The sequence below is a fragment of the Ostrinia furnacalis genome, unplaced genomic scaffold (assembly GCF_004193835.3).
Source record: "Ostrinia furnacalis isolate ACB-3 unplaced genomic scaffold, ASM419383v2 OfSCF0990, whole genome shotgun sequence".
In the NCBI taxonomy this organism is placed as follows: domain Eukaryota; kingdom Metazoa; phylum Arthropoda; class Insecta; order Lepidoptera; family Crambidae; genus Ostrinia; species Ostrinia furnacalis.
Genome location: NW_021131229.1, coordinates 35,683 through 63,376, shown reverse-complemented (window position 1 = coordinate 63,376; position 27,694 = coordinate 35,683). Strand labels below are relative to the sequence as shown.

Genomic DNA, 27,694 nt, shown 5'->3' with positions numbered 1-27,694 from the left:
CGATAGGGATGGGTAGCTTGGGGTCATTGGACGGGATTCTACGTGCTCACGGACCAGGCTTTAGCGGACGTACTCACTCGCAAATAGAGGGGCGGTGGCGCGTGCTGTGTGGAACAGTAGAGGGTGTGGCTCACTCCAGAAAGGGACGCGATCAATCAGCAATGTAGCTACTTGCTGCGTGGAACAGTAGGGAGCGTGGCTCACTCGAGATAAGGGGGCGATCAATCAGTAACGTGCCTTACGCCCCTATAGACGGTATCATTCCCATATGGACGGGTGGTACTCTGGTCTGTCGAACAGCAGCGGCATTGGAGGGCGCGCGGGCGGCGGCGCGTGCGCGTGCAGCAGCTGCAGCACGCCCGTGCCCACGCCGGCCGGCACGCCCACGATTATGGATTCTGATACTCCCTCGATGTGGTCGCGTTGCCCGTAGTACGCTGCGTCGAATAGGTGGTCGGCGGTTTTTTCGAACTGGAAGAGATAAGTTTTTGATTACGGATATGGACGGCATGGTATTTCTAAGGGGGTAAACAGGGTAATTTTGTAGATTGGAAACATGCACTGAAATGGAAAAAAATACATTTGTCAAAGGGGAAAAAGGGACTGTTTAATGTGAGCAGGGTCACCAAATGCTCGCTTTCTGCATGCAGCAATGCAGGCCTTCACTGAAGGCCGCTAGCTGTCTACGGCAAGCCCACCGAGAACCTTTTGACTGCCCCCTAGTGTCACTAGATTCTTCCCATTGGTTCCTGCTTCGGGGAGAGGCAAAAATCTCTCTGAAATTACAAACTTTACACATGGGGAACCCGCAAGCCTTTGTGAGAAAACGCGAGAAACCCTAGTTAAAATAGATACCGTCTAGATAAGACTCCTTTTTTTACGGGGAAAAAATGCGTTGAATCGCATACTTACTCTGTGGAGACAGGGTAGGTTATGTGGGGCTCACCAAGTCAGAAGGACGAGGCATACCCACTAAAAAGACCCCGATGATCCGTCACTCGGCATAAGTGGGAGGAACTGTGGGTTTCCGGACAAAGCCTTCTCTACCACAGCCCCTCCCGATTGCCCGCCTACACGGCGGGCCCTACAAGCCCCCCAGGACGGGGGGCGACAGGAGCAGCTGGAAGCACACAGCTGTTCCCGTCCGACGGTGGTGGTGGCCTGTGCAATGCAGGCGCGGCCCGCTGGCCATCACCGAGGAGAGGAAACTGGAGGCGATCATACTGTTGCCTCCTCTGACCCCTCCGCCGTCGCCGGAGCGAGGACGCGTTTGGATCATCTTCGCGCTCTCGCTCCGCGGCTTCCTTCTGAGACATCACGTTTTCACAGAAGGAGGCCATTGCCACCCAGGCCTCGTTGCTGTCCAGCATAGCTTTGACTATACTGGGCAGCACAAGGTCCCGGCCCACCGCCGCGATAAGCGTATTGCGCTGCGGAGCCCGCCGCACATACCGCAAGGGTATAGTGCGCCGTGTCCTCCGCACCGCCGCGACACGCGTGGCAGGACTGCGTCTCTTTCCTTCCAATGCGGTGCAGATATGAGCCAAAGCATCCGTGCCCGGACAACACCTGCACCAAATGGAAGGAAAGGTACCCGTGCGGGCTCTGCTTCAGTGACTGAGCTCGTACTCACGCTGGCCAGGTTGAGCACGGAGTCCTTCATGCGAGCGAGCCCGTAGCGCGTGATGCCGAGCACCTCGCCGCGCGCCGTCATCTGTCCGGCCAGTAACTCCACGTGGCGCCGTCTACACTCGAGCCGCGGCTCCCTCGGCCGGAGCCGTGTGTACTCACGCTGGCCAGGTTGAGCACGGAGTCCTTCATGCGAGCGAGCCCGTAGCGCGTGATGCCGAGCACCTCGCCGCGCGCCGTCATCTGTCCGGCCAGTAACTCCACGTGGCGGCGGTCCACGCTCATGCCGTGCCCCTCCATCACGGCCTGGATCTCGCTGATGATGGTCGACTTGGCTGCCTCGATGCCCAGCGTGTGGTACACCTAAGGAAGGATCAATGTCTCAAGTGTGCACGTTTGGTCAAACTATAGTCCGGTCTGTAAGCACGTAGAATTTTGTGCGCTCGCACACTCTGCGGGCGCCCGTCGCACAGTCGCGACAGCAACATAATTAAGCGCGAGCGATAAGGATGGGCTTGGGGTCATTGGACAAAATTCTACGTGCTCACAGACCGGGCTTTAGACACTATAACTTTGGAGCCAGTGTAGACGGCACCGCTTTCATCATGATGGTGAGACCATCAGGGCCGCGAAAAGAAAACCTCTATAAAAAAAAAACAACTGGAGGAGTAGATTGCTGGACCCCTCGAAGCCAGAGGCGAGAGCGATAGCCTGACTCAGAGCTGCGAACGAATGTCCACCAAGTTAAGATAATAACTCGCAGCTCCGTTTAATTGGGCTCCGGTGGACACCGTCGGGTTTTAGTGGGTCGGTTCCGCCCTTCTGGCGGATAATCCCACGTTGACCGACCAGTCCTCTACATAAAAAAAATGGTAAGAATTCCAGCACTAACAATGAATTGTTTTTGTCTCTCCTGTCTGCCTCGGTGTATTTAATATGAATACTAACCTCAAGGATATTATTGGAAGTGGTCTTGGTACCGTCGACGCCGTACGTCGCGATCACATCTCGTAAACCGTCGCCCTCCACGCACAACTTATACCTAAGGAACAAAGTACAATGATTAAAAATTGAAAACTGCTCGTGAACGAATCTTGAGCTATTCAAAATTTCCATTCGTTTCCTTGAATAGAATATTTCAAAGTGGTAACACAAGACGGACGTGGGGTACATTAACATAAGTTACATAGCTGAGTACAACGAAACAATAATATTTTAACTAATGAAGTTCAACTTTTATAGGGGCGAGTGAGTTGAGTGAGCGACTCTATGGCCACTACTGGGCAAGTTTAGCCACTACTGGGCAAGTTTAGCCACTACAGGGCAAGTTTGGCCACTGCTGAGTGAGATTCTCGGACACTGGGGCAAGTTTGGCACTCACCGCACGGGGCTGACGGTGTCGTCAGCGGCGATGACGGCACGTGACACTTGAGGGAGCCCTTTGACGGGCACGGCGGGCAATAGTCGGGCTAACTGCTGCAGCCCTACGTTGAGCCAGCCGGCGCGGCTCGCCTCGCCCGACACTTTGATGGCCCTGTGGCGAACCTCTACGATACGCCACTACAAGACTAGACCAACAGATGGCGCTGTTACAACTTCACTATGGCATACACCACCGCGCGTACAATCCAGCATCGCGGTGACGGAGTTTTCTGCCATGCCCAGCATGTATAGGAAAACCAAGATGGTGTAAATTGAACCTTGGTCCCCGAGCACAACACCCGCTCGGAAAGAAGCACTAACACCTTAGCTTCCTTATTGCGGTTGAGCATCAAATACCCACAGCCCACTCCGATGCCGCGGTGATGTTGGCTCAGTGGCCATTTTCATGCCTGGCTTATTGACCATTTATTGATACGCTTGGCACAAAAGGAAGAACGGTTCGTCGTCAAGCTGCCAAGCACCGGACGGTGCTAACGTTTAAGTAGTGCCCCATGCCCCAGAAGGAAAGCTAAAGGGACAAATGGAAGTATAATAAAAACCTTGTAGAGAGTCAAGAATTGAACGCGGTGGAGTAACGTGCCAACTGCCTATCAGACGCAATTTTCGCATGCATCTCTCAAGATTCAGCCACATACGTTGGTATGGCCATGGTTGGTGGTGGGATTTGACCATTTATTGAGCCACTTACCGTACGGGGCTGACGGTGTCGTCAGCAGCGATGACGGCACGAGACACTTGCGGGAGCCCCTTGACGGGCACAGCGGGCAATAGTCGGGCCAATTGTTGGAGCCCTACGTTGAGCCAGCCGGCGCGGCTCGCCTCGCCCGACACTTTGATGGCCCTGTAGCGAACCTCTACGATACGCCACTACAAGACTAGACCAACAGATGGCGCTGTTACAACTTCACTATGGCATACACCACCGCGCGTACAATCCTACATCGCGGTGTCGGAGTTTTCTGCCATGCCCAACATGTATATGAAAACCAAGATGGTGAAAATTGGTCCTTGGTCCCCGAGCACAACACCCGCTAGGAAAGAAGCACTAACACCTTAGCTTCCTTATTGTGGTTGAACATCAAATCCCCACAGTCCAATCCGATACCACGGTGATTTTGGCTCAGTGGCCATTTTCATGCCTGGCTTATTGACCATTTATTGATACGCTTGGCACAAAAGGAAGAACGGTTCGTCGTCAAGCTGCCAGGCACCGGACGGTACCAACGTTTAAGTAGTGTGTATTCCCCAGAAGGGGGAGAGTGGCGAAAGGGACAAATGGAAGTATAATAAAAACCTTGTAGAGTCAAGAATTGCACGCGGTGGAGTAACGTGCCAACTGCCTAGCAGACGCAATTTCCGCATGCATCTCTCAAGATAAGATTCAGCCACATACGTTGGTATGGCCATGGTTGGTGGTGGGATTTGACCACTTACCGTACGGGGCTGACGGTGTCGTCAGCGGCGATGACGGCACGTGACACTTGCGGGAGTCCCTTGACGGGCACAGCGGGCAATAGTCGGGCTAACTGTTGGAGCCCTACGTTGAGCCAGCCGGCGCGGCTCGCCTCGCCCGACACTTTGATGGCCCACTCTGATACTGCGGTGATGTTGGCTCAGTGGCTATTTTCTTACCTAGCTTATTAACCATTTATTGAGAAGGAACGGTTCGTCGTCAAGCTGCCAGGCACTGTATGGTGCTAACGTTTAAGTAGTGCCCATGCCCCAGAAGGAAAGCTAAAGGGACAAATGGAAGTATAATAAAAACCTTGTAGAGTCAAGAATTGCACGCGGTGGAGTAACGTGCCAACTGCCTAGCAGACGCAATTTCCGCATGCATCTTCCAAGATTCAGCCACATACGTTGGTATGGCCATGGTTGGTGGTGGGATTTGACCATTTATTGAGCCACTTACCGTACGGGGCTGACGGTGTCATCAGCGGCGATGACGGCGCGAGACACTTGAGGGAGCCCCTTGACGGGAACTGCAGGCAATAGTCGGGCCAATTGTTGGAGCCCTACGTTGAGCCAGCCGGCGCGGCTCGCCTCGCCCGACACTTTGATCGCCCACTCTGATACAGCCGTGATGTTGGCTGGCTTTAGCTTCAGCTTTGATGTGCATATCCTGAAGAAATGGAGAGGTTAGAGGGAACATTGGCAGAGTATTTGATGCTTATTCAATTGATGAACTCTTTTGAAACTGAGAACAACAGGATTCAAACGCAAATTTTATTATGTACTCTTTATGACCTAACTAAACGCATATCTCCCTAAGATGTTTTTATAGTATAGATACGTTATACCCGCTCAAGAATGGCAATGCAAAAGAGATACAATTGGACCTCTTGCATTCAGTCGTACATGATCGGTTGCCGCGAACAGCCACGAATGCACTTCCCGATTGCCTCTCTGATTGATTGATAATATGCCTTCGTGTGTTTTTAGTTGATGTACAAATTACACTGCCACTATTATGAACCAGAAAAATGTGTCATTTCATTCGTAAATACAGTTTAATTAGTAAAAAATTAAATTTTAATTTTTATTCAATTTGACAAGGGTTGACGGTTGAATTTGACATTTGAGCTAAAATCTAGAGACCACTGCCAGGGGAAGTTGGGGCGAATATCTATCAATTAAGAACTCTGCATTTAACTCACGGAATAATTGTTTTTCTCTAGAAAAGAATATTATTATAATTATGTATTCCTGTGTTGACACGTATTCATCCGAAATCGATAAAATCAATGCTATGGCTATTATTACTGTATGATTATAATGATTTATGATCAAACGAAAAAGACTTACTCGAGGAACAAAATTATAGCAGAAACGAATAATATTAATTATTTATTATTTTTATTTATCCTTGGACATTTTTACAATACGCTTCTAGTCCCAAACAAATTTGATGTACCTGTATAAATTTACAGTCTGCTAAATCAAAACTGTGGTTAATATGAAAAATATGGGCGGACTATGTTTTCCTATCGAGGATTATATTTCAAAGCCTACAGTCAGAAATGCTACTTCCCGATCCCAAAAAGATTGCAATTTGTATAAATAATCGAATTTTAATGTCTTTTTAGGGTTCCGTAGCCAAATTGCAAAAACGGGACCCTTATAGGTTCGTCATGTCTGTCTGTCTGTCTGTAGCTAGCTAGAGAATATTCCACTTTTAATCTCAGGGTAAAACCTCATACATTTTGCACATAAAAATAATCCGGATTTGAAAACTCATTATAAAAGACAAAAAAGGCATAAGACTCAAGTTGATTTAAGGGAAAATAATAAGTTACGTTTTGTCTTGCTTTTGTTTAAATATTAGTTTGATAGTTCATTCGAAAATACAATTTAGGTTCTCTATATCTGTGAGGTTCACTCTACCCCATTCTCCTTTTCTGTGCAAAATGTCAAAATGAATAGCTGTCATAAAATAGGACTACGTGCGCCATTTTAAAATACAATAATGTAGGCGCATAACGTGTCTATTTATATGATATGTCATTGATATCTCCCATCAATTTTGTAGGAAAATTTTTTGATTGAAAACTTATCAAGTTTTTGGGACCAGATTGATGTTCATATAAAAAAACACTGTTAGTACGTGACGACAAGTACCAACGACTGTAGTTCCAAAATACTGAACTGTCCTATGCATGACATTGACAGTGGGGCGCCACAGTCAATACCGGATCGCTGGTTCCGATTTTTGCCATGTTGGAAACCATATAGTACGATGGTAGCGCCCCCCTGTCATTGAGTTTGGTGGGACAGTTCAGCGTGGGTCATCTATAGTCTAGAAGTAGGTTCCTTGTTTGAAAAGATTCAAAAGGAACTAATAAATGAAATACTCACGAATAAATAATAGAATCGACGTTGACTTCTAGACACAGCAACTTGATGCGCTCTGCGTCCAGCCGAATAAGAAGGAAGCACTCGTTTGGCAAGTACACCTCGTCGATGTAAGTTGTGATCTAAAAAAAATACACATTAATTAATACTAATAAACAAAGAGCATTCATTACAGACAAGATGGATGAAAGTCGTATGCGTTAGTAAAGGCATGCAATGACACGAGCTGAAGAGAGCAATAAGTTTTAGAAAACCCTAACTATCCACAAAAGGCAGAGGACGCCTCAAGCCAGTTGGAGGAACCATTTCAAAAGATTAGGAACACCTTAGATCAACGACAAGACGACCAAAGCCAGACTATCTTGGCGCCTTAGATCGAAGAGGTTCGATCACAAATGAAATGGGAAAAGGCACAGCAGAAGAAGAATAAAAAAATAATAAAAACTATGAAGACTGTGATTTCAATAAATGGACTTTTCCACTTAAAATGTTGCAATCAAAACAATACCTCTCCTAGCGTAGTCTTCTCCACCCGCCCCTTGACCTTCCTAGCGAACTCCTGGTCATGTGGCTTCATCAGCTCGGCCGTGATGATTGGTGTCGAGATGTTCTTGGACCAGGGTAACCCTTGCATGATCATGAACGCCAAGTGGAAGAAACAAAACAAACCTCTCCCAGCGTAGTCTTCTCCACTCTTCCTTTGACCTTCCTAGCGAACTCCTGGTCGTGCGGCTTTATCAGCTCGGCCGTGATGATTGGTGTCGAGATGTTCTTGGACCAGGGTAACCCTTGCATGATCATGAACGCCAAGTGGAAGAAACAAAACAAACCTCTCCCAGCGTAGTCTTCTCCACTCTTCCTTTGACCTTCCTAGCGAACTCCTGGTCGTGCGGCTTTATCAGCTCGGCCGTGATGATTGGTGTCGAGATGTTCTTGGACGCGTTGATGATTTCCTTCACCCGTGGAAACCCCTGCATAATCATTAAGACCAAGTCGAAGGAACAAAACAAACCTCTCCTAGCGCAGTCTTCTCCACTCTTCCTTTGACCTTCCTAGCGAACTCCTTCATCAGCTCGGCCGTGATGATTGGCGTCGAGATGTTCTTGAAAGCGTTAATGAACTTGACACGCGGCACTCCTTGAGTGATCATGGAAGACAAGTAGAAGGAATAAAACAAACCTCTCCTAGCGTAGTCTTCTCCACCCGCCCCTTGACCTTCCTAGCGAACTCCTGGTCGTGCGGCTTCATCAGCTCGGCCGTGATGATTGGCGTCGAGATGTTCTTGGACGCGTTGATGATTTCCTTGACACGCGGCACTCCTTGAGTGATCATGGAAGACAAGTAGAAGGAACAAAACAAACCTCTCCCAGCGTAGTCTTCTCCACGCGCCCTTTGACCTTCCTAGCGAACTCCTGGTCATGCGGCTTCATCAGCACGGCCGCGCTAATGATTGGTGAAGCATTGATGATCTCCTTCACCCGTGGAAACCCCTGCATGATCATTAAGACCAAGTCGAAGAAACAAAACAAACCTCTCCCAGCGTAGTCTTCTTCACTCTGCCCTTGACTTTCCTAGCGAACTCCTGGTCGTGCGGTTTCATCAGCACGGCCGCGCTGATGATTGGTGAAGCATTGATGATCTCCTTCACCCGTGGAAACCTCTACATGATCATGAACGTCAAGTCGAAGAAACAAAACAAACCTCTCCCAGCGTAGTCTTCTCCACCCGCCCCTTGACCTTCCTAGCGAACTCCTGGTCATGCGGTTTCATCAGCACGGCCGCGCTAATGATTGGTGAAGCATTGATGATCTCCTTCACTCATGGAACCCTCTACATGATCATGAACGCCAAGTGGAAGAAACAAAACAAACCTCTCCCAGCGTAGTCTTCTCCACTCTGCCCTTGACCTTCCTAGCGAACTCCTGGTCGTGCGGCTTCATCAGCTCAGCCTTGATGATTGGCGTAGAGATGTTCTTGGAAGCGTTATTGATCTTGACACGCAGCACTCCTTGAGTGATCATGGAAGACAAGTAGAAGGAACAAAACAAACCTCTCCTAGCGTAGTCTTCTCCACTCTTCCCTTGACCTTCCTAGCGAACTCCTGGTCGTGCGGCTTCATCAGCTCGGCCGTGATGATTGGCGTCGAGATGTTCTTGGACGCGTTGATGATCTCCTTGACACGCGGCACTCCTTGCGTGATGTTCATTGACGCTACGCCGGCAAAGTGGAAGGTTTTGAGGGTCATTTGGGTGCCTGGCTCGCCGATACTCTGTTGAGGATAAGAACATCATTATAATTTTTTCCAAGAATCTAGTTCAGATCTATACATATTGCCTAAGCGAGCCAGTGTAGAAAGAGACTAGTGGTGCCTATAGGAACTAGAGCGGACACTGACAGCTGTGCTTCCTTCATCTGTAATACTTGAGGGGGTAAGGTATTGACACCTTACCCCAAGCTTGCGTAGACATTGTTGTGCTGCTTCGTAGACAATGAGCTGACCCGTTGTGACCCACAATGTGCCTTGCGGGTAAAGACCTGTATTGCCTTATGGGAACAGATATGTGCAGCTTGCCGGTATAGACCTGTGCTGTCTTGCAGACAAACACTTGTACTGCTTTGTCGTTACAGCTCTTGCTGTTTTGCAGTCACAGCTCTGTGCTGCCTTGCATACTCTGATCAGTGCTGCCTTGCATACCCTGATCAGTGCTGCCTTGCATACCCTTATCAGTACTGCCTTGCATACTCTGATCAGTGCTGCCTTGCATACCCTGATCAGTGCTGCCTTGCATACCCTTATCAGTACTGCCTTGCATACTCTGATCAGTGCTGCCTTGCATACCCTGATCAGTGCTGCCTTGCATACCCTTATCAGTACTGCCTTGCATACTCTGATCAGTGCTGCCTTGCATACCCTTATCAGTACTGCCTTGCATGCACTGATCAGTATTGCCTGGCCTATGATCAGTCATGTTTTGCACAGTTTCTCACCTGCGCCGCCAGCGCGCCCACCGCGGTGCCGGGCTCGATGACGCTGCGCTGGTACTTGTCGTGGCAGACGCGCACGAAGCGCACCAGCTGCGTCAGCGTGAGGCGCTCCAGCTGACGGATGATGGGCCCGCAGTGCGCGTACTTAGCGCGAAGGTTACGCACTTTGATGTTAACACTTACTACCGCTGTTGACCTAAGTTGCAGAGATATTGTTGTGCTGCTTTATAGACCACTAGCTTTCCGCCCGTGGCTTCGCCCGCGTGGAATTTTGTCTGTCACAGAAAAACTTGATCGCGCACGTCCCTGTTTCAAAAACCGGGATAAAAACTATCCTATGTCCTTTCCCGGGACTAAAATTATGTCTATGCCAAACATCAAAATCGGCTCAGTGGTTTAGGCGTGAAAGCGAGACAGACAGACAGAGTTACTTTCGCATTTATAATATTAGTATAGATAACCGGTGCTGTCTTGCAGGCACATACCTGTGTTACTTTGCAGGTACAGACGACGGCACATCAACGTAAACACTATGGCGTCTTATTTAGTCGTAACAGATGCGATTTTGAAACAAAAATGTATAGCCTGATGTGCTGTTGACTGTACATAACTGTGCTGTCTTGCGATACAGAACGGTGCTGTCTTACAGGGCGGGTTAAGACCTATGCAGCCTTGCATACCCTGATCATTTCTATTCTCACCTGCGCCGCCAGCGCGCCTACCGCGGTGCCGGGCTCGATGACGCTGCGCTGGTACTTGTCGTGGCAGACGCGCACGAAGCGCACCAGCTGCGTCAGCGTGAGCCGCTCCAGCTGACGGATGATGGGCCCGCAGTGCGCGTACTTCGCCCGAAGATTGCGCACTTTGTCCGCGATCTTTTTTAGGAATGCCCTGGAAAATGAGGATGGTTAAGATTCACCGTTCAAGACGAGCTAATTAACACTAAAACACTACCAGTTTTAAAATGGGAAATAATTAACGTGACCATACGTCCCGCTTTGGACGGGACATTCCCGCTTTCAGGCAGTCTGTCCCGGCTTATACAAAGAACTCTAATAAAATGAAAATGGTAAGTCAAAATTGTTTAAAATAACTACTTTTCACTCGTTTTGGCTAAGTTACAATAGTTGGTCTTTCTTTCGTCCTCTCTTTTTTATGTTTAGTACATATTTTGCACTGCTGTATCTTTAATATTCTTGATACTAAAAAGGACTTTAAAAGCACTTACAATATTTCGTTCTTGAACTCGACTGGGCAAGTCTTGAAGTCGTCCAGAGCTAAGGTTTCTTCGGCTGCTAGAACGATGCCGTCTCCGTCCAAAGGTTCTTCTTCCCTGTAGCAAAAACAATATTTTGAAAATCAACATAAAAAGGTTTTTAATTCTGTCAAAGTGTTAAATTAGTTTACTGGCACGGCAGAAATTGTTAGTTTATTCACAACGCGTGGTGACGTGCCCCATACACTATTCGCCACGTGACGTGTCCCTTACGTCGTCGTCACATGACACGCCTCATACGCTCTTCGCCACGCGACATGCCCCAGTGGCTAGTCGCCACGTGACATGCCCCATACGCTTGTTTGTAGCCACTTGACATGCCCCATGGCTCAAGGCCATGTGACGTGTCCCATACGCTCGTTGTCATTGTGACATTTTCGGCCGAAGGTCTCCCCGGGACCCTTGCCCTGGAGTCCAGGCATCGAAGCCTGCTGGAGCGGCCCCCCCCTCGTCGTGACGTCACGCGGCGTGTACCTGGCGTGGCACCTCGCTCGCACGTCGGCGAGCACGCGCGGCAGGTCGACGGGCCGGCCCTTGCCCTCCATGCAGGACGGGTCGAGCCCGTGGCTGCCGTACTGGACCGCTCCACCTGGTGGTGACGTCACGCGGCGTGTACCTGGCGTGGCACCTCGCTCGCACGTCGGCGAGCACGCGCGGCAGGTCGACGGGCCGGCCCTTGCCCTCCATGCAGGACGGGTCGAGCCCGTGGCTGCCGTACTGGACCGCTCCACCTGGTGGTGACGTCACGCGGCGTGTACCTGGCGTGGCACCTCGCTCGCACGTCGGCGAGCACGCGCGGCAGGTCGACGGGCCGGCCCTTGCCCTCCATGCAGGACGGGTCAAGCCCGTCGCTGCCGTATTGGAACTGCACGACCTCGCCCGTCGCGTTTCGCACCGTCATGTCGTAATGCAGCACCAGGTCCTCCAGCGACTGCAAGAGAACAGAAGCTCAAACTAATATAATAAACCATGAGACGAGACTAAGGCCCGGTTTCCACCAAGGCGGAGCGGAGTGGAAAAGTCTTTTGAATATCCAATCAGTGGGCTGAGTGTGTTCAAAAAATGTATGAAAAGGACATCATCCACGTTTCATATATTTTTGGTACAAAATCAAAAGTGCCGGCCAACAAAAAAAAGTGCTGTATTCTGACAGAATACGTCTGCCTTAGCATTTGTTACTATGGCACCAAAGCCGTAGCTCCACTGTGCGTCGAGTATTTGAGATCTAAAAGTCATCGACTATTCATACATTTTTTGTTCAAAATCAAAAGTGTCGGCCAATAAAAAAAAGTGCTGTCTTCTGACAGAATACGTCCGCCTTAGCATTTGTTACTATGGCACCGAAGCTGTATCACCACTGTGCGTCGTAGTATTTGAGATCAAAGTCAGTCGTTTCATATATTTTTAGAACTCAAATACTACGATGCACAGTGGTGCTCCAGCTTTGGTGCCATAGTAAAAAATGCTAAGGCGGACGTATTCTATCAGAATACAGCACTTTTATTTTTTGGCCGGCACTTTTGATTTTGGACCAAAATGGATGATGTCCTTTCAGTTTTTGAAAGTTTCCCGCTAGGGGCGCTGTACAATCCGTCATACATTTAATGTCATTTTTTTTCGCTCACTAGTGAGCACGTTTGAAAAAAACTCACACTAGGCCCTCAGATTGCCTGGTTTCCTGAATAATGAAATCTGATTGGTTGTTTAAAATACTTCTTTTCTTCGCTCCGTTCGGTCTTGGTGGATCCGGGCCTAATCGTAGCAGGCGTCCGAGTTGCGCGCCCAGAAACTAAAGGCAGAAATTGTATGAATCTCAATGCAACGAATCACATCTAGCGCTTCCACTTCGTCCTCCTAACATATAAAATCGTTCCCGAATTTATCAGAGACAAGGAGGATTTGACTACACTCCTCACGCTAACCCAGGCGGGTTGGGAAGGCCTGATATTCTCATAAATTACCCTTAGGTTAAGTTTCCTATTACGATATTCTGGGGAAAATTTAACCTACAGAGCGTTCATTGAAATATCATAATCATCATTAGTTAACGTCACGTATTTTGACATTCAAGAGCTCGGTGACGTTTAGAAGTCGTCCCATTGAAAAACAGTTTTAAATCCGTATTCACAAGGGTCATTTTCGATAGAACGATTCCTCGATAGGATCGCAACTCAGCGATTTGTTGTCATTAAAGTTTTGCTACGTCGTCCCATTGAAAAACAGTTCTAAATCCGTATTCACAAGAGTCATTTTCGATAGAACGATTACTCGATAGGATCATTCAGCGATTTGTTGTCGTTGAAGTTTTGTTACGTGAATAAGGCTACAGGATTAAACATAGAATTTGGAATGTAACCCACCTTGACAAGTCTCCGTTGCAAGTACCCTGTCTCGGCAGTCTTGACGGCGGTGTCCACGAGTCCCTCGCGCCCGCCCATGGTGTGGAAGAAGAACTCCGTCGGCGTCAGTCCCGAGTAGAAGCTGTTCTCCACGAACCCTCGGGCGGCGGGGATCTTGGCTGTGTAGAAAAAAGATCATCAATATTTTAGTCAATGGCAGTTTACTACTATTAGATCTAGCGCTTGACTGAGTCAGTGACGAGCACGGGAGGGGTGACATTGACATAAATCCAAAGAAGATTTCACAAAAAGACCCTCCGGTCCGCTCACATACCTCAAGTACACTCATTTAAACACTGGACCTATAGCCCCTCCTCTAAGTGCAACTTTTTGGTTCAGCAAACTGTCACTCAGATTCTGTTCTGACAAGCTATTCTGCTACAGGCAGAGCATTTTTTTAAAATGTTTTATGCCCTTTTTTACCATCAACCCCTTATTTTTAAGTTACCCTATTGTAACACTTATGATGCATTAGGATCTTAAAACAAGGTTAAGCTTCTAAATATTATGGCACCATAAAAATATATGTCTTTAAAGGGTCCATGATGACGTTTAAAGCTACCAATTTTGGCTATCTCACATGTAAAGGGTTTATATTTAGGATTGACTGTATAGAATATACTTACAATGCCTCTCAAAATGTGGCAAAGAGCGGTCCTCGAAGCCGTTGGGCACTCGCTTGCCATTCAGCGCCTGTTGCCCCACGCACGCTATCATCTGCGAGATGTTGATGTTTGATCCTGCACACAAAAATATACTCTATAACTCTTGCTGTAAGTCCATTTTTCATGATCACGAAGTACGTGATTGTCATTGCCTTTTCTATTTCACACGGCAAATGTTCAAGTTTTGTAAGCTGTAAATATGGATCTAAAGCCTGGTCCGTGAGCACGTAGAATCCCGTCCAATGACCCCAAGCTACTCATCCCTATCGCTCGCGCGTAATTATGTTGCTGTCGCGACTGTGCGACGGGCGCCCGCAGTGAGTGTGCGAGCGCGACAGCAACATAATTACGCGCAAGCGATAGGGATCGGTAGCTTGGGGTCATTGGACAAAATTCTACGTGCTCACGGACCAGGCTTTAGCTATGCAAATTTTGTAGTACACTACCTTTGGATCCGCTTTGTGCCATGATCAGTGGTGCGTTTGTCGGGTGTAGCTCACGGAAGCAAGCTTTGGCGGCCAACTCTCTGCAATTAAACGAACATTAGTTTTCTTCAATAGACATGTAATAGAACATTATTTGCCGGCCGTTTGGTGTAGTGGTTCAGAACGGACTACTATGCCGAGAGGTCCCGGGTTCGATTCCCGGCCGGGCAGAAATTGAAATGATGAATTTTAATTTCTGTGACGGGTCTGGGTGTTTTCTATGTATAATATGTATGTATTTACAAAAAAAAAGTATTTAAGTATGTTTATATCCGTTGTTTAGTACCCATAGTACAAGCTTTGCTTAGTTTGGGACTAGCGGCGCAGTGTAAAATGTCCAAGGATATTATATATTATATTATATATTATATCATCGTTATCAGGTCACTGACTCAAGAGGAAGAACCTCTAATTTACCAGAAGCAAATGAAGGATTTGACCTAGGTACACTGCTGGCCTGAGGAGTTGAGAAGGCATGATTTTCGCCTATTTGTCCCTTAGTCTCCTCTAACACAGAATGGGGTGTCCTATTCTACTCTGCAGGAACCACACAGCTAGCAATATAATGGCGCAGCAAGTACACTACGCGGGATATTGATCGAGACGAGACGCACTTCGGTAGTTTCGCCGTGCGTCACCCATTCTTCGGGGTGCGGGCTCGCGCTTTGTCTCGTCAACTTCCCGCATAGTGGACTTGCGCCATAACATTTTTTAATGCATACAAGGTAGGTATTTGACCACAAGTAGTAAGCAACTAAATTTTGCATTTGCCTCCGGCATTATACTCTTTGATAGTTTTATGACGTTATCTGACCTGATACTACTAAGCTCGCTGAGCATGACGGCTTCCAAGGTCTCCTCCATCGTGCATCCGGGTTGGCACTGGAGTGTTCCCTTCTCCATTTCCAAGATGTAGCCGTCGCATTTCGAGTACCTGGACAAAAATATTACAGTAAAATGAATTGCATAAATGTCGATATCGACATCGCTAAATAAATTGACTAAAAGCTGTCGTTTTGATTGAGCCATTTTTAGTATATGGTTGACATAGACTCAGTCCTATGTTCATTTCAACTAAAGGACGTGCACAACTGGACAAACGCCTCCTACAAGAATTGACGTCTTTCGGCTGAAACGAACGAACGAACGATGTGCTACTTACCCCGTTTCGAGCAGCTTGTTCTTGGCCTCGATGAGCTTCTTGCCGGGCGTGACGTCGATGATGCCAAAGCTGAAGCCGCGGTTCATCATGTAGTACGACGCCATGCGAGCCAGCCTGTAGGCAGACAAATTACTTAGTTCACTCGCTGTATCTTTGTACATACATCATCCGGACAGTAATAAACATAGTATGTGACGTCCACTAGTTCGGTTTCATTGGCGGTCAAGATCCTGGCTGCACAGGAACAGTAAGTGGGAACGAGAGGTAGGAATAGTCCCTGAACAGACCTAATACAGACTAAGGTCCATCCTCATGAATCGACACGACCCCTAAAAAACTCCATACACTTGAATTTTGAGTGACGTTTCATAGACTGCTGAAGCGCAGCTAATGCATTGCTTAGCGGCGCTTTCATACTTATTACGAAACGTTAAACGTAAGAGAGAGATATTCCTACTAATATTATAAATGTGAAACTTACTTTCCTCTGTGTCGCTTTCACGCCTAAACCACTGAACCGATTTTGATGAAATTTAGCATAGAGATTGTTTGAGTCCCGGGAAAGGACATAGGATAGTTTATATCCCGGTTTATGAAAACAAATTTTCACACGGGCAAAGCCGCGGGCGGAAAGCTAGTCCTCAATATAACAAAGTAGCATACACCTAAGAGCTATAACATACCTCCACATGGCTCGGACGGCGTGCTCCTCGCCCCAGTCGCGCAGCAAGATGTAGAATATGCTGCTCTTGGTACCAGAGCCCAGCGTGCTTTTGTCCATCGACCCGCAGAGCAGTTCCGAGTTGCGGATTATCACATCTGTAGTAAAAACATGTCATAAATCATCGATTCGTCTCCAAATTCACGCACAGTAGCAGATGATGTACCGTCGCAATGTTTCAATCAAATAATCAAAATCAAAGTTGACAGGGACTCGTCGTTTGAAGTGATCAATTCATGTCCTTTTTATGAGACGTAAAACGCGAAATAGGATCCTCTGCCGTCAGTTGTTTGTCCACTCAATTGACTGTCTCGACATGCTTCTGGCATGTGCATGAAATATACAACGTGAATGTCTTAAAGCCTTTGTAGTTGTAAAAGCTATTTTAAATAAAGTGTTATTACTTACATGAATCCTGCACGCACATGTCTTGGTTGCCGGTGTAGTTCTTCCCCTTAGTTTCGAGGTTGGCCTTGATCTCGCACCGCTTGTTTGGCTTCATTATCAAGCTGTAACAAAAATAACTCCTGAAATATTTTCGAACTCCTTATGTTCTTCGGATTAATTACGTCGCGATCCAATCACAGTTTAACTCTCCCCGAGGAAAAACAAGACCTTAACTAGTTGGGTTTTTATTGGCGATCAAGCTGTAGATCCTGGCTACACAGGAGTTGGAGCGGTGGAAACGAGAGGTGGAAATAGTCCCGTACTTGCCGGTCCACAGCATACGAGGCTTGATGATGGCAAGCAATAGCATATAGCGTCGTTTCGTGATGATTAGTTGTCGGTGATGAAGTCTCAGGTGGTTGCTATTTGGAACTCCCTGGTTAGCTACAAGTGAGCTCTCGATGAATCACCAAGCTCCACTTGTCAGTCCACACCATACAGAGCTTCCTGCTTCGTTCGCTACCAATCGAATCCTAATGAAGACCTGGGTCGCTGCTCTTAGGAGATCGTTCTATCTAAATGACACGTGAATACGGATTTGGAACTGTTTTTCAATAGGACGACTTCTAAACGTCAACGAGATTTTGAGTGAGTCAAAAACTCAAAATACGTGAATTAGGCCATTGGGTCGCTGCGATTAGGAGCTCATCTGCAACCAGGACTGTTTCAAAGAATAGTGAAGAGTACCTAAAGATCTGCATACGCGGCTTCTTGATGACGGCTTGATGATGAGGAAAGTTTCCCACTGCGGAGATGAGATGATGAAATCCTGGGTGGCTGCTATAACGGAAAGTACCTGAAGATCTGCTTGCCTGTCCACAGCATACGAAGCTTCCTGCTTCGTGCGCTAACGATCGAATCCTAATTAAGTCCTGGGGATTAGGAGCTTGGCTGCGATCAGGGGTTCTTTCAAAGGATGATGAAGAATACCTAAAGATCTGAATACGTGGCTTGATCATAGCAGACGGCAGCATATCGTGTCGCTGCGTGATGTGGTCAAAATCAAAATCAAAATCAAAATCAAAAAATATTTATTCAGTTTAGACCACAAGTGGCACTTATGAACGTCAATAGAAAATAATAAAAAAAGAAAAAGGTAGCCCTTATGGGGCACTTTACATGTCTCCTTATCTTTTGGGCCCTACCAGCGCTTCGAGACAAACATATGGCAAGTGCTGAGAAGAAACGCCGGAACAAACTCAGTCACCACTTATTGCCAGGAATTATCTAAAGGTAAGAATAGTCAAATTTAAGTACATCAAATATGTGCAGACTGAACTGACCACGCATCCTTGTCATCAATATAGTCTCGAACCTTGTAGTACCCTTTGGACATAAGGGTATTTTTTATATGTATCTTAAATTTGTTTATTGGCAATTCGACAAGGTTGTGTGGTATTTTGTTAAATATGGTAATACATTTCCCCAAGAATGAATTACCTATCTTATGCAACCTAAATGATGGAACAGCAAGTTTATTCTTATGTCTCGTGTTAAATGAGTGGACGTCACTTTTCTTAGTAAATAAATGTATATGTTTACGGACATACATAATGTTATCAAATATGTATTGCGAAGCCACAGTCAATATATTGATTTCTTTAAAAACTTCTCTAAGCGAGTCACGTGGTTTAAGACCGTATATTGCCCGAACAGCTCTTTTCTGTAAAATGAAAATTGATTCTATGTCTGCTGCTGAGCCCCACAGTAAAAGACCATAAGACATAATACTATGAAAATAACTAAAATATACAAGCCTTGCTGTTTCAACATCAGTCAAGTTTCTGATCTTTCTCACCGCAAAGGCAGCTGAACTAAGTCTTCCCGCCAAGGCAGCAATATGGGGGCCCCATTGTAATTTACAGTCTAGGGTAATACCTAGAAAGACAGTAGAGTTTATCAGTTCAATGCGTTCATTATTTACTGTAATATTAGTATTAACTTGTTTGACATTAGGCATAGTGAATTTTAAACATTTGGTTTTTTTTGCGTTTAATAGCAAATTATTAGTTGTAAACCAGTCTAATACTTTGGAAAGAGCATTATTCACGTCGTCAAATATTTCCTATTGTGCAGGTAGCTGTCGGTGATGAAGTCCTGGGCTTCGTTCCTCCTTATCCTATCCTTTAAAACAGAGATCCTAATGGGATTGCTAGCTATAGTCTGGTCCGTGAGCACCTAGAATTTTGTCCAATGACTCCAAGCTACCCATCCTTATCGCTCGCGCGTAATTATGTTGCTACTCACTTAGGGTGCCAGTCGCACAGTCGCGACAGCAATATAATTACGCGCGAGCGATAAGGATGGGTAGCTTGGGGTCATTGGACAAAATTCTACGTGCTCACGGACCAGGCTTTACCTGAAGATCTGCTTCCCGGTCCACAGCATCCTTGGCTTGATGATGGCGGGCGGAGGCATGTCGATGCGCATGGTGGCGTCAGGGCCCGCCAGCAGACAGGCAGCTAATTGGTGCGCTTCCTGCTTGGTGAAGAAAGTGTCTCGCTGTGTGATGAGGTAGCCGCCGGTGATGAAGTCCTGGGTCGCTGCGATGAGGAGTTCTCCGTTTCGCGGCGTGACGAGGTTGGATTTGTTCTGGAAATGGTCATGTCTTATGGTCAATTTTCTTCCAGTTATCCTCTCGTTTTAGAACTGGTTTCACCACTAAAGTCCAGCGGATAATGGGTAAGAAAAAAATCTACCGACACTAGAATAGGCAGTCTGGTAGTGACACTGTTGGGCTATTGTCAACTCAAGTTGATACATTATTATCTTAAACAAGCTGTGACCAACCAAAAAAAGTGATTTTGATATTTGCATGTCCCTTTTGGAATTGGATTTCGGATATCCAGATCGAGAGATTGCTAAACTCTAATCACTAGTCCGTACCTAAAATGAAAGTATAAATACCATAAACATTGTGACTTACCCCCATGAGAATAAGAGCCTCAGCTCTCGCCTCTTCAGTCTGTGGTAGATGCATATTCATTTCGTCTCCGTCGAAATCAGCGTTGTATGGTGTGCACACGCACTCATTGAACCTACAAACACATACAACAACATTTAGTATTCTGCTGTGTATTAACTTTATAGAAATTCCGAGAGAAGTGTATGACAATATTGATTTGGGGGAGGAGCTAAAACATTGTAAAGTCGCCGTTGGTATAGGCCACACCCACATCTGCCATTTGGTAGTGCTATAGCTAGTGTAGTGTCTCGATTTATACTGAGGTTTGAGCGGGCGCTCTTTTTGGCATGAAAATGCCTTTCGTTGTGTATTTGGCCTTTTGTATTTTGTATTCATATCAACTTAACGTCTATACAACTTAACGGAAAGCTTACGTCTTTTGACTAAGGAAAACAGCATTTATTACCACGACATAAAGTGTCAGTTACCTGAAGGTCCTCTGTGGCTGCACCCTGGCCCGGTGGCACATGATGGAGAGTTTATGCAGCGAGGGCTGTCTGTTGAACAGCACCACGTCTCCGTCCACCAGATGTCGCTCGACGATGTCGCCGCACTGAAGAAACAAAATGTAAATGAAAATGTGTGGTGAGTATTGACTCAATATTGAATATTGGCTCGAGAAGACTTGACTTGAAGACTCTTGTAGAGGCTGGATGAAAAAGCGGGATATCTTGATTTGTGATGCTCCTTAGAGCTTTACGTCAAGTGACTTGCCATAAGTTGAAATGAATTTTTGCCAAGCGGGTGATCGTGCTTTGTCATCCAGCGGTAGACCAGCATTAGCTGAAATGATGCTGATAATATCGTGCTTTGTGGCGTTCTTTGTATGGGGTTGCATCCAGCCCTGGCTGCTATTGGCTAACATGAAGAAGTTTTGCGAAACGGGTGATTATGCTTTGCCATTTAATAGTAGACCAGCAGGGCTACTCCGAAACGTTTACGTAGTTTTGAGTCTATCTCCGTCGCTCATGGTGGCATCTCACTTTGCGTGAGAGGGATGGCAACATAATATTTTTCGGGGTAAACCCCGCAGCATTGTCTGAAATGATGCTGATAACATGTTTTTGTGGGTTAACCTGAGGGATGCTCGCGCCTTGTACAAAAGTTGAAATGCTGCTGCTACTAAAGTCCGGCCACCGAGCAGATAGATATTCGTCCAATGAGGGGTCAAGCTACCCATCTGCATCCTTATCACTCGCACGTAATTATATTGCTGTCGCGAGTGTGCAACGAACGGCCGCAGTGAGTGTGCGTGCGCGACAACAATATAATTACACGCGATAAAGATGGGTAGCTTGGGGTCATTGAACGAAATTATATCTGCTTGGTGGCCGAACTTTAGTAGCAGCAGCATTTCAACTTTTATACAAAGCGCGAGCATCCCTCATGTTAACCCAGCTAGCTTGGGGTCATTGAACGAAATTCTATCTGCTTGGCGACCGGACTTTACTACAGACCTTGAGCTCCTGCGCGATCTTCTCCCGGTTGCCGTACTTGAGGAACTTCTTGTGTCGAAGTCCGCGCTGTTGCACGTAATTGGCGCCCGGGTGCGCGTCCGGCCCCAGCCGCACGAGCGCGCGCAGCCACGCCAGGTTCGCCGCGAATGCTCGCTCGGGGTATGTGAGGACTTTCGCCACGTGCACTGGCACGCCGACCTGTGGGACATGACGTAATGTATACATTGAGCTGATTAAACTGGACCTGAGTGTACCTTCAGGTCCAGGGGTCCGTTCTATATTGACCCAATCCCACAGTCACACTAGTCTAAATATGTTTGCAAGCATTTACTCCCACCATGCGCAGGGAGAAGTAGGGCATATCAGTTTATTTTTAGAGCGGTCAACGCATTTTTATACAATTTTCTGACATCAAAATCTGCATTGTCCTCTTCTGCGGTCCCCTGGGTCTTGCCTTGTGTTAAAGTAGAACTTGTTTGCTTAGTTCCTTTCGACATTTTGATTATAGCTTTATTTGTTGTGTTAGTAGGAGTCAAACTGATCGCCATGGCCAAAATCGGTTGAATGAATCATCATCACGTATAGTTCCTGCAACTCACGAAGGCGAGTCAGCTTTACTTGTGTGTGTACGTGTACATGCACATAACGATAGTGTAATGTCTGTCAAAACTTTTGAAAAACGAACAGTAGCGAGCCACCATACATAAAGTATACATCCCCGACATGTCGTCAACAGTCTACATCATCCTACCTCCTGTATCTGCAGGTTGGGGTCTGGCGAGATGACGGTGCGGCTGGAGAAGTCCACGCGCTTGCCGGACAGGTTCCCGCGGAAGCGGCCCTGCTTGCCCTTCAGGCGTTGCACCAGCCCGCGGCCTGGCTTCTTCGGCTGACAAATAATAAAATAAAATAAAATAATTAATAATTAAAAAGCCCGTCAGACTCGGTTACCGCCAGAGATAAAAAAAAATCAATAAAATATAGAGAATAAATATTAATTAAAATACTCAAGCCCAGTTTCCACCAAAGCGAAGACAAGACAAGAGATGTGTGGCGAAGCTTGCAGGTTATTTCTATCAAAGCGAAACGAAAACGAGACAAAGGGAGACGAGACGAGAGGAGAAGATATGTGAGCTGTGCGCAGCGCTGTGAGCTGTCAGTCTATTGTTGTCTACGAATAGATGACGCCTTCGGGTGTGCAGCAGTTGCGGGGAGCAGGCAGCGAGGAACACTGCCCGACACAGTCATCTCCTTTCGTCTCCGCTCTTCTCCGCCTTGGTGGTAATTGCCAGATTTGCGCGGTCAGGTTAAAGTAAACGCATCCCGCATCTTTTATGAACATTATTGTCAGTTTGCACACGCCGCGTGCGTATTCCAAACATTACAATAACTATTTGCATGATTAAAAATGACAGTTGCGGATGTTAAGCTTTTGGGCATCCCTAGTGACGCACCTGCATCGAGAGGGGGATCCCCGACATCTCGCTGTTGATGTAGAGCGCGGCGTGCAGCTGCAGGTAGTCCCAGTCTTCTTGCACCAGCTCGCTCTTGCCGCCGCTGCGATGTGGCGAGCTGTGACGTCAGCAGGATCCCTAGTGACGCACCTGCATCGAGAGGGGGATCCCCGACATCTCGCTGTTGATGTAGAGCGCGGCGTGCAGCTGCAGGTAGTCCCAGTCTTCTTGCACCAGCTCGCTCTTGCCGCCGCTGCGATGTGGCGAGCTGTGACGTCAGCAGGATCCCTAGTGACGCACCTGCATCGAGAGGGGGATCCCCGACATCTCGCTGTTGATGTAGAGCGCGGCGTGCAGCTGCAGGTAGTCCCAGTCTTCTTGCACCAGCTCGCTCTTGCCGCCGCTGCGATGTGGCGAGCTGTGACGTCAGCAGGATCCCTAGTGACGCACCTGCATCGAGAGGGGGATCCCCGACATCTCGCTGTTGATGTAGAGCGCGGCGTGCAGCTGCAGGTAGTCCCAGTCTTCTTGCACCAGCTCGCTCTTGCCGCCGCTGGCGATGTGGCGAGCTATGACGTCATTTATGAGGAGGATCTCCGATTGCTTCATTGTCAAATCGTCCTCGTTTCTATGGAAAGAAAATTGATGAGTTCACTTTTGTGTATGGGGATTTGTCAAGAAAAATTGGGCTTCTATGACATTTTAATGCGTACACTTTTACAACATAAACACAGAAGTCACATTATGTCTCAACTAAGAATCCAACTCAGAAAAAAGATGCGATAGCGATAGAAAGATTCTAGCTGTTAATCTACATGATCTGCATTCAAGGGACCCTGATAACTAAAGGTCACACTCACGTACCGGCCTTGATCACGGAGATCACGCTGGGCGTTCAAGGAACTCTAAACCATCTAAAGGTGACTGACTGACTGACATAGTGATTTATCACCGCACAGCCGAAACCTGCACTGGACGGATCGGGCTGAAAGGCATGCAGGTAGATATTATGACGTAGGCATCCGCTAAGAAAGGATTTTACGAAACTCCACTCCTAAGGGGGCAAAACGGGATCCATGCGTACGAAGTCGCGGGCGGCCGGTAGTAAGACAATATAGCTAAAGGTCACACTCACGTGCCGGCCTTGATCTCAGACACCACGCTGGGACGGATGCATATAGGTGGCACGGGCAGACGCGTGAGGATCAGGTCCTCGGGCCGCGACTGCTTCACGTTCATGCCCAGCAGTGGGATGTCCTCGTCGGGGATGCGACGGAACAGGTTGATGACCTGGGGAATTTATTTATGGTAAATTTTAAACATGTTTTGGGCTTTCGCGTTCCATTATATAGAAAATTTAAGTAGACGGGTTTCGAACGAATAAGTACTCAAGTACTGGACATAATAAATGTCGCTTTTGAGTCTCTTGCTCTGGGTAAAACTCGCGAGGGCGATAAGCTGTGCATGCGAGGTGTTCGGGCGTGAATATTTGTGCATTAATTAATAAGCGGGCATCCGCTCCGTGCATCCGCGCAAGTTTTAGAGTCGGTACTAAATATTTTTAATTCTTCAAGCTCCGCGAATCTAGACACTAGATAATCAATGAGGGTTTACGCGAATGAAAGATCCGCTAGATGGCGGGACGTGGATGTGGGGTCTGACTGCTGCGTGATTGGTGGATTTTGACATATCTGTCAATGTCATGTCAAAAATAACCAATTATGCAGCATTTGGACCTCGCGTCTACGTATTGCCATCTGGCGGATTTTTCATTCGCGAAAACCCTCATTGTTACGCGGCAGCCGGCTACCGCTTGGGGGCTCGTAAGTTAACACTTGCGAAAATAACACCAGTGTTCACAAACATTATTATGAGGTCTCACAGTGCGCGTGGACGCACAGGGTCCCAAAAACCTGAAGTCATAGGATCAAATGTCTCTAATAACTTACCGTCAAAGGGCTCATCTCAATGACCAGGCCGCTGTTAATCATCGTTGCCAGCTCCTTATTGGACTCCTTGGCTTCGTTGAATTCATTCAGCACTCGCAACACTACGGGATCGTCGGGCTTCTTTGCTCTGAAGACAAATAAACAATATTAGATTGACTTACTATTTTGTGAAATAAAGAAACTTCTTTTTAAATTAAAGAGGTTAGTTGTCTGAAAGATTTAATAAGAGTATGTAGCATAAAGTTTGAGAAATCGTGATATACAGTAAAGAAAAGGTAGTTCTTAACTAACGCGAAATGTCAAGCTATACAATCTCATATCGCGTTTGCCTCGGCTTTTTCCCAATTCTAATAAAAAAGTTAAGACTGAATGATATTATAAAAACTTTTTTCAAATTGTCACTACTTTTTTCAACCTGTACGTTAAATAATGCAAATGAGGCATGTCCTCATCCCTCATTTGATTTGAGTTACTGATACTGTGGGAGAAAGTAAATGTTATCAAATCAAATGCCTGAACACTCACAAACTGAAGTCTAGCAATCATCCAATAGGGTGTCTCTATTCCTCAAAAACAGAGTAAATACAAATGAGTAGGTCATCTTCAAAGAAACGCACCGAGCGCGGTTTGTATGTGAACGCGCCAATACGTATGCGGCGCGCACGCACACACTGACAAAATTCAGCACCTCACCGCTAATCCACGCTAAATTTTGTCAGTGTGTACGTGCGCGACGCATACTATTGGCGCGCTCACATACAAACCGCGCTCGGGCGTTTCTATGAAGATGGATTCGTATTTACGCTGTCAAAAACAACGCACCTGTATTTCTCATGCACGATCTTGAGGATACCCGCAGAGCTCTTCTTGACCATCCCGTTGAGGGCGTCGCAGGAGGGACACTTGCTGCACGTCTTGGTCTTCTTGTGGACGGCCGCGCGAAGGCTCTTCTTGTGTAGGTAGGATAACTCCGGGTTCATGAACTTGCGACGGTACGACTTCTTTATTGGCTCGGGGAGCATCACTTTTGCGCATTCCTGGAAAAAAAACAAAAGGTTTGTTTGTTGCTGTCTTACTAGTATTATCTCTGACGAAGCTTATAAAAGAAAAATAACAAAAAAATATGTGGATTTCAGGCTATAAATGCCGTCGACGTACCTGCTACCGACGTGCTTACCATAGAAATGTACTATTGTGGTCTTTTTCACACGTTGACTTCGACTTATGGACATCAAAGGAACATTATTGACGCTGACGACATACGCCGCATATAGCGTTTAATAGGAAACTGTAGCTTCCCTAATAAAATCATTCACCTTTTATTCAATATGGTGCAAATTTTATACTTTTTAAATTTTCATTAAACATACCATTTAGATTCAGATTTATAAAAGCAAAGTTGTTACATGTTTTACAATAATCCCATACACTGGTAATTTCTATGATTTAATTCTCACTCACTTTACAAATAGTCTGCAGTATAGTGATAGTACCTACAATGGTAATTTCAGTGTTTTTATTCATACTCACTTTACAAATAGTTTGCAGTATAGTGATTGTAGCCCGGAAGTAGCCCACGTGGAACACGGGCAGCGCTAGTTCGATGTACCCGTAGTGGCCCACACACTCCGCCAGCCCCAGGCCACACGTCTCGCAGTTTGCGTCCTTCTGGTTTGTGCCCTGCATCAGTAGAGGAGTGATTGATTAATGTTTGCTATGAAATCACTTTTCAGAGGCTTTTACCCAAACAACAACAAACAAAGGAAATTCGGATTAATTAAATAATACTGTTATGTGGGTAAAGCTATAATAAAATAATAATAAAAAGAAATCATTATTAATCCAAAATTTTGTGGTATTTTATGTGCAGGTATACCTTTTAAATTTCTACATTACATTCAAAGATGGCTTTAATTTCCAAATCAAACAATACTGCCATTAAGGCTTTTTGAGTGCTACTGACAACGCCACTCTTGTGGCGGAGTTTTGAGCTGACACTGTGTAGGTTTGTTGTCGACAAGAAAAGAAGAAGTAAGGCTTTAGATAAAAGAAAGTACCATAATCTTCAGGAGTTTGAGTTAACATAAAACCACTAAAAATAGCATGTTATGTGGCTTTTTGCGAATTAATATGTTCGGATTATTTGTTGTTTCATACCATACGTCTATCCAGCACGCCATATGTCGCAGGCACCCGCTGCCCATCTTGGGCGTACAAGCTCTTCGTGATCACCTGGATGTGAGCGGCCTGCTGGATCTGCGACGGACTATCCACATTGAACGTCACATGAGAACTGAAACGTAACGGACATGTTAACGGAGCCTGTTGCTGCGACTTTACAATAAATAGAATAAATAATTTAGCTCGAATACAGATATTCATTTCGGAAACTGTCTTTTTGGTATAGTATGTTTATAAACGATATTATGGCGAAAAAACATGGTAAAATAATATCTGGATGATGATGAAATACTATTTTAGTGATGAAGATATAGCTTCAAAAGTTGTAGAATTGAAGAACTAAGTTAGGAAATATATGAGGAATTTGTTCATAGAGCTATAAAGCTTTATTTGTACGTTTTACCATGAAATTCCTGTGAATCAATAACCATATGACCGTGTAAACATAACCTTACTTACATCTTTCGGCCCACGTATGTCTCCCTATATTGTTCTTTAGGCATTTTGAAGAAATTGTGAAGAATTGCTAGAAAAAATACTATTACTTCAGCAAACCGGAATCGACATCACGATTAAGAAAACTATTTCAAAATAAAATAACACGACAAACCGCAGCCTACACAG

The 27,694-nt window shown here is 46.3% G+C and overlaps 1 protein-coding gene across 5 annotated transcripts; it reads right to left on the bottom strand.

The window, feature by feature from the left end:
- On the bottom strand, positions 1-27,694 carry Polr3A (RNA polymerase III subunit A). Of its 5 annotated transcripts, none has more exons than XM_028301765.1 (28): positions 27,530-27,694; positions 27,047-27,182; positions 26,420-26,569; positions 25,712-25,926; positions 24,890-25,016; positions 24,076-24,230; positions 23,391-23,568; positions 22,238-22,375; positions 21,487-21,684; positions 20,458-20,582; positions 19,991-20,102; positions 19,424-19,656; positions 17,026-17,126; positions 16,580-16,715; positions 15,897-16,010; positions 15,549-15,668; positions 14,696-14,775; positions 14,211-14,324; positions 13,546-13,703; positions 11,944-12,116; positions 11,138-11,242; positions 10,611-10,800; positions 8,975-9,193; positions 6,928-7,046; positions 4,985-5,194; positions 2,578-2,671; positions 1,792-1,992; positions 1-471 (listed from the first exon to the last, which is right to left on the bottom strand). In XM_028301765.1, the coding sequence occupies exons 1-28, from the start codon at positions 27,571-27,573 to the stop codon at positions 259-261; spliced, it is 4,158 nt and encodes a 1,385-aa protein (XP_028157566.1). In that variant the 5' UTR covers positions 27,574-27,694; the 3' UTR covers positions 1-258. The 5 variants fall into 5 exon arrangements, with proteins under 5 accessions (XP_028157566.1, XP_028157561.1, XP_028157562.1 ...); XM_028301760.1 differs by lacking the exon at positions 1-471 and adding an exon at positions 9,913-10,068 and having other exon boundaries at positions 1,640-1,992; positions 10,767-10,800; XM_028301761.1 differs by lacking the exon at positions 1-471 and having other exon boundaries at positions 1,640-1,992.

Coding starts and splice junctions, on each gene's coding strand:
- Polr3A (XM_028301765.1), bottom strand. CDS start 27,573: ATGCCTAAAGAACAATATAGGGAGACATACGTGGGCCGAAAGAT. Junction 21,685..22,237: donor CCAACCTGCAGATACAGGAG/GTAGGATGATGT, acceptor CATGTCCCACAG/GTCGGCGTGCCAGTGCACGT. Junction 12,117..13,545: donor TGCAACGGAGACTTGTCAAG/GTGGGTTACATT, acceptor GTTCTCTTGCAG/TCGCTGGAGGACCTGGTGCT.